This window comes from Lissotriton helveticus, chromosome 3_1 (assembly GCF_964261635.1).
Source record: "Lissotriton helveticus chromosome 3_1, aLisHel1.1, whole genome shotgun sequence".
NCBI classification, from domain to species: Eukaryota; Metazoa; Chordata; class Amphibia; order Caudata; family Salamandridae; genus Lissotriton; species Lissotriton helveticus.
The window spans coordinates 616,826,760-616,841,263 of record NC_136061.1 but is presented as its reverse complement, the minus strand read 5'-3'; the positions used below and the strand labels follow the sequence as shown (position 1 = coordinate 616,841,263).

General features: G+C 44.9%; 1 protein-coding gene across 1 annotated transcript in view; it reads left to right on the top strand.

The window, feature by feature from the left end:
* ABCA12 (ATP binding cassette subfamily A member 12) overlaps positions 1–14,504 on the top strand; it is a 644,885-nt gene that overhangs the window by 490,854 nt on the left and 139,527 nt on the right. Inside the window, exon 38 of the mRNA XM_078680598.1 lies at positions 8,390–8,642. Within this exon, the coding sequence (XP_078536724.1) occupies positions 8,390–8,642 (253 nt within the window). The remainder of the gene's footprint in view (positions 1–8,389; positions 8,643–14,504) is intronic.

Here is a 14,504-nt window from a genome sequence, read left to right as displayed (position 1 = left end):
AAAAAGGAGTATATCAATAATTTTTTAGCTCTTACTAGGTATATCATGTATACTTATCTATATGTATTTATTCATTTTTTTAGCAAAATTAAAGATTAATTTTGATATCATTACAGTTCTTTGCGCCATTTCTATGGTTTTGTGTGTGTTTTTTGTATAATGTATAATATGTTTTAAAGAAAAGCCAGACCTTGTTTGTTAAGTCTGCCTGGGTATATACCTTTGCACAAAAAACTGTTTCCCTGACCCAGGAGTCATATCCTAACCAGGGGGTCCTTGATACGCTACTTTTATTATGTGTATTCATTTTCCTGCTTGTATATTTATATTTCTGTGTTAATATCTACTGTTGTGTATAGAGAACATTATATTGAGATTTTACTTCTTGTGACGTCCTAGGGATGAAAAGTTTCGGGATCACTCCTTATGATGACGTGGGGATGAAAGGCTGCCACTTGCTCTATATATAGAAATATCTCACTTTATTGTCATTAGCACAAGTGTTTTTTTGAATTGTTGTATCTCAGGGCCTTGGTATAGAAGAAGTAATTCCTAAAGTTCTGAAACTAGAAATACTTCACAACTCATCCATTGCCAGCCATTGACCTGTAAGAAGGTTCCTTATTAAGACATGGATTATAATTATGGACATAGGTGCTATGCTGTGCACTGTTCCACTGGGAGTGTACACCTGATTGAAGAAAGAGTGGCTGAGGGTAGAATACCCTGATCATTGTTTTCTCATCTGTAATTAATTACCTAATACTTACCATCACTTAAAAATTGGCAAGATGCAATAGGCAGTACAAAGTCAGAATTTCAACTTTTCAGGGGTTGAAAAATATTAAAAAATAAGTACAATAATGAAGATGACAAAAAAAAGAGAAAATTATCTTAGCTCTGCAGCAGGTTTGGTCATTGATCTTGAAAAGTTTTTTCATTGATTTCATGGTATCCACAACTGATGTTACTCAGTCCATATTGCATCTTTTCAGTTGAGAAAAATTGGTGCTGCACTATTGTGTTGCTTATCTATTAAGCCGTGGGGCAAACTAATTTTAATTTGGTCTTTTGTTCAAATTCCAAATTTTGCTCCATGCTGCCCAGTTCAAAATGCACGTATGACTTGGCTCATGTAGGTACTTTCTCCATGTCCTGGATTAGAAAGAGAGTAATTGGCAGCATCCGTTAATTGCTGATTACCATCCGTTATTACTCATGACTTTTCACAAGAATGATCCAGGAAGCTGGATACTGTTGGTTGTATAGGTTAGCCAATGAGCCTTTGTTTCCATTACTCTTCAGTAGTAGCAGTGGTTGAACAGTCAATATAACACCATACTTATAACAAGCACAGGAATAAAGATGATTGCCCAGTCAGAGGTATGCATTGTAAAAATAATTTCTTCAATACATATGAGAGGAGATTAGATGCACATGATTGAAATAATGAAAAAAATGTCAGCGTGTGTAGTTTTGACCATTGGAGAGATATGATCCAAATCCGGCTAAACTTGTTTCCTGTGGGAATTAGCCAGCAACTAAGGTCTCAGTAGTCTATGAAATTAGTTTTAGCAAGAGGGTTAAGTGCTTTGAAGGTTTACAACGGCTCATTTCAGATGTTTTCCGGATTTCTCCCCAAAACACATCCCGGAAATAGGTTTTCTAGACTCACTTGACATGAAGTACTTAGGACTTGATTTATATATTGATGGATGGCCTGTTGTTCCACCAGGACCATGGAGTAAATTACGCCCTGGTGGAGGGACCACCTGTGAGTTTATAAATGACGGCCAAGCTGGCAGTCATTTATAAAGTATTGGCAGGAATCACTGTCACAGTTGTTCTAGTCAATGCATTTTGCTGTACAGTGTAGGGCTCTGTCAAAATAACCAAGCCCTGCAACAAAGTTTTCTTTTTTATTTTCAAAAAGAAATCCCCAAAAAAGGATTTTCTTTTTGAAAATAAAAAAGACAATGTCCATTTTGCCATTGGAGCCCTCTGCTATCGTAGCATATAGCAGTTTTCTCTGTCCCGTACTGCCAGGGTTACCCTAGCAGTAACGGGCAGTGAAACGACCTCAAATTCTGTCCATCTAACGTAGATGGGTGTAATTAGAGATCTGGCTTACTCCGTCAGGCTGTCGGAGGGTTGATCATGGTGGAGACTGAGTAGTCTCCGCCGTGATTAAACCAATTGTCTGCCTGCATATATATTTGGCGGGTGGACCATTATCTTGGTGGTATTGATACTCTGCCACCATTAAAACGGAGTATACATACCGCCAAAAATATAAATCAGGCCTTAGTCAATGTACCAAATGACAAATAGAACCCGGTGGACAACAACCATCCCACTACCTACTAAGGGCCTAATTACAATGTCGGTCGGAAAGATTCCGAATGGCATTAGTCATAGTCATGGGATTTTATTAAGCGCACATATCACCGGTGGGTCTCAGAGCGCTGGCCAAGAAAAACCCTGGAGATGGAAGGAGAGACAAGGCTGGCATGAAGAAAGGGAATCAAAACAGCCAGGTTTTTAGATTTCTCCGAAACTGTCTATGGTCATTTTCCATACGTAGGTGTGGTGGGAGTGAATTCCACAGAGTGGGAGCAAGGTAAGAAAATTCCATTCCTGGCGGTGCGAATCTTAAATGGGATAAGGAGGTGTTTGGTTGAGGACCTAAGGGCTCTTGTGGGTTGGTCCCAGATAAGCTTTTTGGCAAGATAGCATGGCCCGTTCCCATGAATGGTTTTGTGGACAAGACAGTTGATCTTAAAACAGATACATTTTCTGATGGGGAGCCAATGGAGAGCTCTCAGACTTGGACTGACCGAGACCGTGAAGGTAGATTTTATACAAGTCTGGCGGCAGTGTTCTGTAACACTTGCAGTTTGGTGAGGAGCTCTTCATTGATGGAAGCCAGAAGGGCATTTCCGTAGTCAAGCCGACTGATAATTAGGCCTTGGACCAGCGGCATCCTGGATGCAACTGGGATCCATTGGAAGATCTTCCGAAGACTACGCATTTAGACCATAGCAGAGGCCGGTCACATGATTAACAATGTCCTTCATGGACAGGTTGCTGTCGAGCTTCACTCCAAGGTTACGGACCACCAGTTTGGGAGAGGGTCAGGGGCCGAGATTGAGAGGCCACCAGTCACTGGACCATAGAGCCTGGGCTTTCTCAAAAAGGATGATCTCTGTCTTGCTGGCATTGAGCTGCAAATTATTTGTTAGCATCCAGGCATTGATGTCGGTCATGCATTTTATGAATCGGAGTTTGGTGTCCGTTAAATCTGGGCAGAGGGTGATCAGAAGTTGCGTGTCGTCTGCATACAACACTGTATCGAAACTGTGAGGTCTAATCACTCTGGCTAGAGGAGCCACATATAAGTTGAAGAGCATAGGACATAGGATGGAACCCTGGGGGACGCCTTTATCAATCAGTTGGCTGCGAGAGACAAAGGTACCAATATGAACTGTCGATGAACAGTCAGTTAAGTAACTCCTGAACAAGTTTAAGGAGATTCCCCTGACTCCCACATCCCATGGTCGATTCACTAGAGTCCTGTGGGAAATGGTGTTAAAGCCGCCGACAGATCAAGCAGGACCAGCATGGGTGACTGTCCAGTGTCCAAGGTGAGTCTGATGTTATCGACTACTTCTATCATTGGGGTTTCCATGCTGTGGCCCGCCCAGAAACCAGATTGGGAAGGTCCAACAATTTGTTGCTCTCTATAAAGGTTGAGAGTTGCTTATTGATTAGGGACTCAAGGACTTTCCAAAAAAAGGGAGGCGAGAAATGGGCCAATAGTTATTAGGTTTCTTAGGGTCTGAGGTAGGTTTTTTTTTAATGGGATTGACAATAGATGCTTTCCATTTTGTGGGAACCGTAGCGTGACTTAGGGATAGATTGAAAAGGTCAGTGAGTCTTTCCAAAAGAGCTGCTCTGACAATGGACAAAATGTAGGGTGAGACTGGGTCGGTTGGGAATCCTGATTTGACCTTGGAGAGGGCCGTGCTAACATCCTCTGGTGTGAATATGGTGAATTCATTTAGAGATTTTGAGGTGGGTATGTGATCGCAATCGGATCGGTGGTCATGATGTTCACATATCTGTTTAGGAAAGGAGCTGTTGGCAGTGTTAATCTTTTCCTCGAAGAAGGTGGACAGTGTGTCCACACAATTCTGAGAAGCAGGGTATTCAGACTGGCATGAAGCAGGGCTAGTAAATTCTTTTACTATTTTATGAAGTACTTTGTGTGAATTGGCTGTCACAAAAGTGATTTTTTTGGCTGTTTTAATATTGTCTAGGTAGTGCCTGTGTACATATTTGTATGCCTGCTTATCCTCTGTGCTTTTCGAAATCCTCCATTTCCGTTTGGCCTTTCTACTTGCCAGTTTGTCAGATTTGGTATGTCCAAACCCATGTCGAAAGTCAAGTTTCCAACCACTTGGAGACATATCCGACCATTGTATTACGATATAAGGTAGTCAGTCGGTCATTCCGAATCGGTTCTGACCGGCGTTCGAAGAGTCCGGGTCATCGGAGGCGAATTGTAGAGCTCTACGGGAAGCGTTTTAGACCAACCGATTACGATGTCGGATTCTGACAGCTGTTCTGACTCGCTAGGTCTGACATGGACGGCTGTTGGAAACCGACTTCGGGGGCCCATAGCAGGCCCCCCTTCACCCGGAGGCTTCCGGTTGGGGCTTGTGGGGGTACCCATGGGTCCCTTCTTTGCAACCATGCTTAGAGTGGCAAGCGGCACCATGGGGTGCCCGCCACATGGTGCAAGGTTTTCCACACCCACCCCTTTTTTCAATGGGAGCTTGTGTTGTTGGTCTGAACACAGGCTCCTATTGAAGTCAATTGGAATCTGACCGAACGGTGTTTGAAATCATCCTAATTGGTCGGTCAGACTCCCCGAACCTGAGTTGGTCAGAAACCATTCCGACACTGAGTCAGTCGGAATGCTTTTTGACCAACATTGTGATGAGGCCCTAAGTGTTACTTAAATTAGGTGCCTTTTAGATAATGATCAGCCCTTTAAGACTAGGAAGTTTAACCCAAATCTTTAATCATGAATAGGCACACTCAAGAACACTTGGAGGCTAGGAATATATTTTGAAGATTCATTAAAATCAAGATTTATTAAAATCTAAATCCTATCCTAATTCATACAATACGAATAGCAACTGGTATAAAATTTAACACAATGGTAGCAATGATACTTGTCAGAAGGCAGACCAACAGAAAATAATGGAATAATATGGCTCTATTATATAATATCTCTGCATCAATACCCCCAATCCCTCCTTTCCCTAGGCAAAATAAGAAAACTTAGCACCAAAGAGGCACAAACTCAAGTTTTATGAATGGTCTGCACCATTCAAAACCGCAATCATAATCGGCCCCTTAGTTTGGAAAGACACAGAGGACGTTGCACAGATGTTATTGCAAAAGGATTCTTGGTGTTCTGCACCCCTAGGTCAGGTGCGGTTATCAGGAACCATTAAGTGCCCAGTGTCTTAAAGTAGGAGGCCGTTTAAAAAATGTGTCATTCCTGTGTACTGTGGCTGCACATAACTGTGTCACGTAATTGGCCTAATGTTCTCAAATTGTTTCAGTTTACCCCTGTAATCAGGGAGTCATAGTAATTTGATGAAGGTAAAGCCTAATATGGAAACGTGAAAGCCCAATGTATAGGGTACCAGTGGTCAGTCACAAAAGTACCATTCCAGAGGACCCGATAGGCATGGAATGGAGGTTTTGAACTCCAAAGGACTCAGAACAGCCAAATGAAATTATAAAGTTTCAATAGTGTGGACCAGGGAGTTTTTTGTGTTTAGAGATACCTTCACCTACACAGACTACTAGGACATCAATTGATCCCTGGCTTCAATTTAGTAGGTCAGGCCAGTGGTGGCAGAGCTGCAGAACAGCAAGACGCTTTTTGGGGCGAAAAGACAGAAGGTTAATGATGATGCAGGCAGCAGCAAGTCCGGGGTAGCAGAAAAACAAGGCATGGAATTGAATCGAGATTAGGCAGTCTTGGTATTATTTTTCAACCCCAGTGTTTGGCAGTGTCAGCAGCACATGCGTACGAAAAACATGTGGGCTTCTGAACTTATTAATATTATTTTTTGACAAACTAAATGCAGGCTGTGTGATTTTCTTTTATTTCATTTTTGTTTCTATTATCTTAATTCTTCCACACTGTTGGCTATATCGAGTCACACATCTCATCCATCTGAGGGCAGGGGTAACTTTAAAATTGTTCCCAAATTGTATGTTGTTCATTTGTACGTAGTCTGAGTAATTTTCCTGCTCAATTACCTCCAGCTAGTGCCAGTTGGAATTTGATTTGCAAAAATATGGTGGTAGGGAGAAGCCTCTGTGGTAATCTCTGTCATGCATTTTCCCATTGGCAGGTCGAGGCTTGGGTCTGGGTGCATAATCCAACTCTATGCGCAGTCCTGCCGAGTATCACGCATCAAGAGTTAGACTAACGCATTTCAGTGTGGTACTCCGCATTACAGCACTGAAATGCATTGTTACGCATATGCTGTGTGGCGGCTGTCATCGAAAGCAATATATAAATCAGACTCACTTAATAAAACATAGTCTGTAGCTTGCCCATGACTTTCGCATGCTGCTAGAGCAGGCTTGAGGTCTAATGCAGCTTGCAGCCTCACTCAACTGTTACAATGTATGTCCTTCCATTCCCGTGGCGCGGCTCTCACTGTCAGCCTGGCGTGATCGCGGGGGACGTCGCTTTCTACTACTGGAGCGCGGGGAGTTTAGAGAGAAAAAAGCTAAAAAAGGCGGCCGGGCTGGCTAGTAGGTTTATCATGGCCGGAGGGAGGGCTGCTTATAATCATGGCCAGAGGGAGCGCTGCCTATAATCATGGCCAGAGGGAGCGCTGCCTATAATCCTGGCCGGACGGAGTGCTGCCTATAATCATGGCCAATTGGAGCGCAGGATAATTCAGAACATTTTGCTGCTAGCAATTTCAGCCCTCGCAGACCTCCTTCCTATACGGAACCCTGGCAGTTTGGCCAGTGTTTAGTCAGTGCTTGGTCTAAACACCATGTACTCCCCTCACTGGTTTCCCTGAAGTTCCCCGTCCCCCTTATTTACCGCACTTTTGCCACCCGAGAGTATTCCCAGGCTTGCTTCATCCTTATATCCACTAATAACGTGGCCGGGGCGTTGCAAATAACCGTGGCCTGAGCGCTACAAATCACGGCCGGACTCGGAGCTTAGTACAGCTGATCATGGCACCCGGCCTTGCCGCTCGGAGCGCTTCCTGCAGCAGCTCGCACAGGCGTGGGTCGCCGTGTGCTATCAGCTGCTGCTATTTTACCCCCTCCCCCCGCTGAATTCAATAGTTAACGGCAGCCGAAGACTGGACGGCTCCGCCCAGGACTCGCAGGAGTCAGGACAGTACAGCGGCCTTGACCCAGCCTTCACTGGTCAATGCAGCAAACTAATTGCCACGGCCCGCGGTGGTTCAGGCCTTGCTGAGCCTGCCTTCTGCCAGCTGTCTAGACCAGAGACAACGGCCTGGATGGCTTTCACTGGACTGGAGGGGGGGATGGGGCCAAGTTGAATTGTCACGGTCCGCGGTGGCTACAGCCTGCCTTCAGCCATGCATACCTGGAGGATGGTAAGATCATTTTTGTCTTCATATTTTTACGTGGGTAGTGAGATGTGCTAACTTCGAGCTTTGCGAGGGAAAGGTTGGTGTTTTTCCTGGATAGAGGTCCCAAGTACAGTGACTGTTTCTTAAATTCGTTTAAATCAAGATCTGTATTATATTTCATTAGCTCTTCTGCTTTTGCATTCACAATCATGTAGCACTGAAAATCGTATCTGCATTAGAATCGTTTAGCAATATAATTTGAAAGGTAATTCTTGCTAAATACATGCACAAGAAATTATTTAAAACAGTGCACATTATATTTTATAACCCAGCATCAGTCCACAGACCTGCAGGTAACTGAACTCACTGTCTCTGGAGTGCTGCTCTCTTTGTTTCTCTCTCTGTGATTGACGGTCTGGCTGACAGCTCTTACCTGTTTATGTGCTATAGTACATATATGATATGTTTCCCTCATTCTCATTGCTTGACTTTGCTTTTGAGAACGTGTCACTCCTAGTCCTTGAAATGTCACTCATTGTTGCACCCAAATTATGAAAATGTCACACATGCCAATCTGGAACCTTGGCAGTTATGTATGTGATTTTGGCGCCTTTTTTTTCCACTAGCACTTACAATAAGGTTTTACTGTTTGTAAATAAATTGTTGTTAACTGACGGAACAGCTAGTACATGCAACACGCAACTTTAAACAGCTTCCTCTCTTCACCTACACAGACCAGGCCCTAACAAGAACCAAAAAGATTGGCGGATATATGTTGTTGCTGAAGAAAATGTTTGCAATATTCATCAAACGATTCCATAACTCTCGGCGGAACTGGAAGGGGCTGATCTCTCAGATTTTACTGCCTGTGCTCTTCGTCATCGCCGCAATGGGGCTTGGAACCTTGACTTCTGACGCAGGAGAGTATCCCCCACTTCTGCTGTCTCCAGCACTCTATGGCTCCACTGGCCAGAACGTCGCATTTGGGTAAATATTGTAATGAAACCTTTTGATTGAAATGACTCCTATGATAATACAAAGTGTTTAGTCCGAAACACGTGTGTTAGTGTAGAGTTACGTAAGAAATTAAGGGCCTATTCACAGAGCCATTTTTGGGTACATAAGTAGTACTATTTTATGGAGCAAGTGGTCCCAAAACATCTCAAATTAAAATTTCAGGGAATTTTCATGTACAAATGGTACAAATAGAAATGACTGTGCCTCTCTTGGCACTTTTACTAAAAGGGAGTTGAATGTTTTCGACTCGATTCACAAAGGTAGGTACGAGTACGTAAAACTGTACTCCTGTAGTTTACTTCCTGCACTCAGAAATACTTTTGAGTATCGTCCCCTTATTTTTTTTCCACAAGGTATATATATGGTTGTAAACTGAATTTGATGTCAAAATAAAATTGGGTATTTTTTTAAGGAATTTTACTAAAACATTCACAATGGTATGCAGCCCCAGAAACCCACACCACGGGGGAATTAGCCCCACGGGGAAGGGGTTAAATGACTGCCTTTTTTTTTACGACTATGGCTCGATTGGCTTGCATGCAGTCCTATGGGACTAGTACTCTCACCACATACATATACACCATAACACATAGGTAAAAAGACATTGTCATTTACTGCACCAATAGCTCTAACTCAACCAAATACGAGACCCATTGCATTTTCAATGCTTGTTTATTTGCACTTTGACTCAGGACCTTGTGGTGCCTGGCAAAAATGAAATAACTCTTCAGTGGGCTCCGCATCAATATGTTTACCCACTTCACATAAAAACATATGGGAAGCCTGGCAAAGCAGCAACGAACTTAATTTGTTTTGTGCAGTATCTTTGGGAAGCACTGAGTGTGGTGCATTATAAAACTATTTTGTGTTCAAATGGGCTTCGGGACAGAGGGATTTGAGTTGAGATGTTAGTCACGTGGGGCTTTAATGATGGTACAGTGTAAGCACATACATGTAGACATTGTTCCATGGCTTGGTGGGCATGGGCACTAAACATTAGCTCATCTGCCTATGGATAGCAGCCCGATCGCTCTCCGCAAGTCCAACATCTCTAAGAACAACAACAGATGTACAACAAGGTAACTATCAGTAATTAAAAAAATAAACAACAGAAGTGTAACAATAGTACTTACATTAATATAATACACAACTGAGACATGTTTGTATAGTGTTATGCAGATACAGACAGGTAGGCGATTGATGTGTTAACTGACAAACACGATGGCGTCAGACCTGCTTGTATAGAGGCCCCCCCTGACATTGCAGAGAGAAGGTGGCCTGCCCTCAAAAAGGATCACAAAAAAGCACACAGTTGTTTACAACTAAATAAAATATAAACTTCCTTATAGTATGACTTCATAAGGGGGTCTTTAAGGGAAGAAATGCTATTAGTGTGGTTTGAGAATGACATAAACTTAACAAACACTCTATACTTCCTTTTGCTCGTCTACCCATCTGCTGAAAATCTGGTGAAAAATGTACTCTGGACAAAGGACAAAGGTATACAGTCCACAGCTACCAAACAGCTACTTGTAATTCAAAATGAGGTTGGGTCCCTTTAATGCATAGGGATGATATCTTCCACTATAATGGCAATCCTTGCCTTGCAATGCCTGGGAGAAACTATTTACTCTCTCTTTCTCTCCTTCCAAATCCACTAATTTCTGCCATTTCCAGACCCAGAATCCTTTTGCATCCCCCAGCATTCTTGTTTTAAAAAAAAAACTTTTTTGTGTTTTGCCATTGGCCCCACTGTCGGCAGGCAATCCGCTTAAAATGTTTTTTTAATCGTTTCAAGATGATCGCCCCTTAGTGTGCATGCGCACAAACATGCTTTGGGCGTCTACAAATGTTGTTGTTTTATTTTAGCAAATCCCATTCAACGATGGTCAGTGCGGATGCACGCACATACAGAGCAGCAACCTGTGAACAGGATTTATTAAAATAAACCAAAGTCCATTCTAAGATGGCCACTGCACAGTGATCATCTTTGAGTGGCATTTGTTCAAACATTACAAATACATTCAAATGTGTCTCTGCTGCAGGCCGCACTACTTAATCTCTCCTTCTCCTTAGCTGTGGTCCCTACCTGCTGGAAACAAGCATGGGTCTCCCCTATTATCAAAAAACCTACTTTAGACCCGACAAAGCTGGAAAACTTTAGACCTATTTCGCTGCTTCCATGGGTGTCTAAACTAGCAGAGGCCCATGTGAATAATGTCCTGTCCCACTACATGGTCCAAAATAACATCCTGGACCCATCCCAGAACGGCTTCAGGCCTGGACATAGTACAGAGTCTGCCCTTCTGACTACCACCGAACACCTCCGGAGTATACTTGACGCCGGTCAGAGTGCTGCGCTGATTCTACTTGATCTCAGCGCAGCCTTTGATACGGTTTCTCATAATATCCTGCTAAAGCGCCTCGAGGATATAGGGATTGGTGATCTTGCCCTTGAGTGGTTCCGTTCTTTCTTGACGGACAGGTCCTTCCGGGTCTCAGCCCCTCCGTTTATCTCCAGGTCCCACTCCATCGGCCAAGGAGTTCCCCAGGGCTCTGCGCTCAGCCCGTCCCTTTTTAACCATTATGTACAGCCTCTCTCGGCAGTGGCAAAAGAATGGGGCCTCACGCTGGTGTCGTACGCCGACGACACACAGCTGGTCATCACTCTCACTGAGGGCCCCTCAATCTCAGCTGCGAGATTTAGGGATGGCTTAGCTGCAGTTGCCCAGTGGATGACGCGCAATTGCTTACAACTGAACGCTGGGAAAACGGAGGTGCTGCTCCTCGGAAAAAACTCCTGCTACTGGAGTGAACATTGGTGGCCCTCTTTGCTTGTCCCCATCCCCTCACCAAAAACTCTGGTAAAAAACTTAGGCGTCTGGCTGGACTCCTCGCTCAATTTTCAGACCCACACTAAGAAAGTGGCAGCTACTTGTGTGGGACTGTTGAGGAGTCTTAACCCGATACTCGTTTTTTTCGATTCAAAAACACGCCAGCTAATTGTTCAATCTATTATTCTTTCTCGGCTGGATTATGCCAGTGTTCTATTTTTAGGTGCCAATAAAGCAGAGATAGCACGGCTGCAGCGGGTACAGAACTCAGCGGCAAGGGCCGTGGTGGGCCTTTTTCGTAGGTGCTCCGTCAGAACTACCATTCAAAGACTACACTGGCTGCCGATCGAATCTCGAATTCAATTTAAGACCCTCACTATTGCTTTTAAAATTCTTAAAGCAGAATGTCCTGAACTCCTGCGCCCACTCTTGGTACCCTACACCCCTCAGCGCAATCTGCGCTCCTTCGGTCAAAACCTTGTGTCTGTACCTCGAACTAAGCTCTGCCGAATGGGTGGACGCTCCTTTAAAGTTTTGGGGGCCAAACTTTGGAACTCTCTGCCACTGCACATTCGTTCCCTGAATAACCTGCTTGCCTTCCGCAAGGCAATTAAAACTCATTTGTTCCTTCTGTCCTAGGCCTTCTTGCTGTTCCCCCCCATTCCCCTCAGCTGTTATTTCATGGTTTAGCGCCGGGACACCCCGTTGCTGGGGCAGCTGTTCGCGCTCTAACAAATTTTTAACATAACATAACATAACATATTTTAATGCATTTGTAATGTTTGTAAACCCAATTCAAAATGGTCATTGAGGACATTCCCATTTTCGATGACACAAACAAATTAACGTTGGACATCTAAGTCCAAAATATTTGTAAAGCCAAAAGGTTTTACTGCTGACATCTATTGCCGTTGTTAATGCTTGTTTTAATTGGTTTGGCATATTTGTCCTCTCTCCAGTTCTGCTAGAAGGATATCTGTTTCATGAAACAGGTAATTAGCATAGAAAGAAACATAAGGCCCCGCCAGGTGCAAAATCATATACTACAATGGTGGAATGCCAAATAGGTACCAGAATGAGACTAGTACCCAAGGTTGGAGGATCCCAGGGGAAGTAAGGAACCACCCATGGTGAGTTGGGACCCCAAGGCCCCCGGTGCAGAGTGGTCACTACGGGTCAGCATCCAAGGAACAACACAGGTAGGTCGCAGTTTGGGTTTTATAGTTGTAGGACCCTTCGCAAAGGACACTGAAGGAACCACTTGGAAGAAGGAAGGTTGGAGAGTCACCCCACCCATGGATACCCAGAAGAGATGGATATCTTCACCAAGGAGCCCGGGTGCATAGGGGTGAAGTGATGTCAGAAACCTATGTAGACGCTAATGGACGGTTGTGGTAGTTCTGCAGCTCCAACGTCTCGTGGGCCCGGCGAGTGAAACCAGGATTAAAAATCCAGACTAGGGAAACTTGGAAGCAGAGGGGACAGAGTCCAAACAACCTGCAGGTGACCAGGCCTTTTAGGAGGTTCTTGCTGAAGTGTTGTGTGAAGAAAACAGCATATGTGGAGGCCAGGTAATTTTGCAGAACACCACTAGCGTATCCTGAGCTGTCCCACGTTGGTTGACAAGTGCAGAAAGGTTGGTGACCGGCAGGACCACCAGTAAGCCTTTGCAAGCGCAAACAAAGGTTTGCGGCTGAAGATTCAATAGATGCAGACCAGCTAGGTTTGAGGGACTAACCCAGCATGGGTAAGTCAGGACCTGCCCTTAGCACGATGGAGAGCTGGATGGAATGGGTTAAGCCCCCACAATGACCCTCTGGCAGTAGGCACAGGAGGTCGCAAAGAAGCCCCAGCAGAACACAGAAAAAGATGCCCCACAATGATGCAAGATGCAGCCAGTTTGATGTGCTTGGAGCTGTGCGGTGCTGGAAGCAGAGGCTGTTTTCAGTGTCAAGCTCTTCTGTGAAGAGTGTCCACAAGCCTTGGCAATGACAAACAGACGCGGTGCACAGGGAGGCGGCCACCGTTGGCTGAAGAGGAATTACAGTCTCCCAGCTTGCAGGGAAGACGGGTCAAGCTTCTGGAGAAGCAACAAGCCACCACCTGTGTTGCAGAGGCAGAACGTTTCCGTGGTACCAGAGGATCAGCAAACCGGTCATCAACGTCGAGGTGCCTGCGGATGCAGGGAAGTGACTCCTTCACTTCAAGGGAGATTCCTTCAGGCTGGGAGGCAGTCTAAGTCCTTGGTAACTCTGAGGAAGCATGGCCACAGAGTTGCAGATCTTCGAAGAATCACAGAGACGAAGATGCAGTAGGCTTCTTCCTACCGGGAGCAGTTTTGTCGTGGGTTCTGACTTAAAGAACAGCAGAGTTCCAATGTCCACAACGGAAGAGTCTTTGAACGATCTTCAGATGATGAGCATCAAGTTCCAGAAGTTGTTGTCAGGGCGAACCTAACGGCCTACCCTCAGGGAAAACCCTAAAAGAAAAAGGGGGGAATAACCTCTTCTGTGGCAACCCACCTATCAGGCAGGTCAGGGACGCTACTCAGATGTCCTAGACAGTCAGATGCTCCCAGGGGCCAAGAATCAACATGGCAGATCAAGTGGCCACCTGGAGAAGCTCTGGAGCACCTCCCTGGGGAGTAGGTGGACACAGGGGTGGGCACTCCCCTTTCCTTTGTGTGGTTTCGTGCCAGAGCGGGAGCCGAGGGCTCCTGGACTAGGTGAAAATGGTTTATGCAAGAAGGACACCGAATGTGCCCTTTAGTGCAGTCTGGTGGCGCTAGAATGCACCCCCACCTTACCTAATTCTATAGGAGAGCATACTTCTCCGTAGCAGGAAATCCTTTGTTCACCTTTCCCTTCCCCAGTTAGGCTCACAAGCAGAGGAGCAGAACAGTGTCTGAAGCCGGCAGCAGCGCGGGCTGGCAGGCAGACCCTGAAAGGCTAAACAGGTATGTATTGGGGGTTCTTCTAAGAAGCCCCCCAGTAAGTGG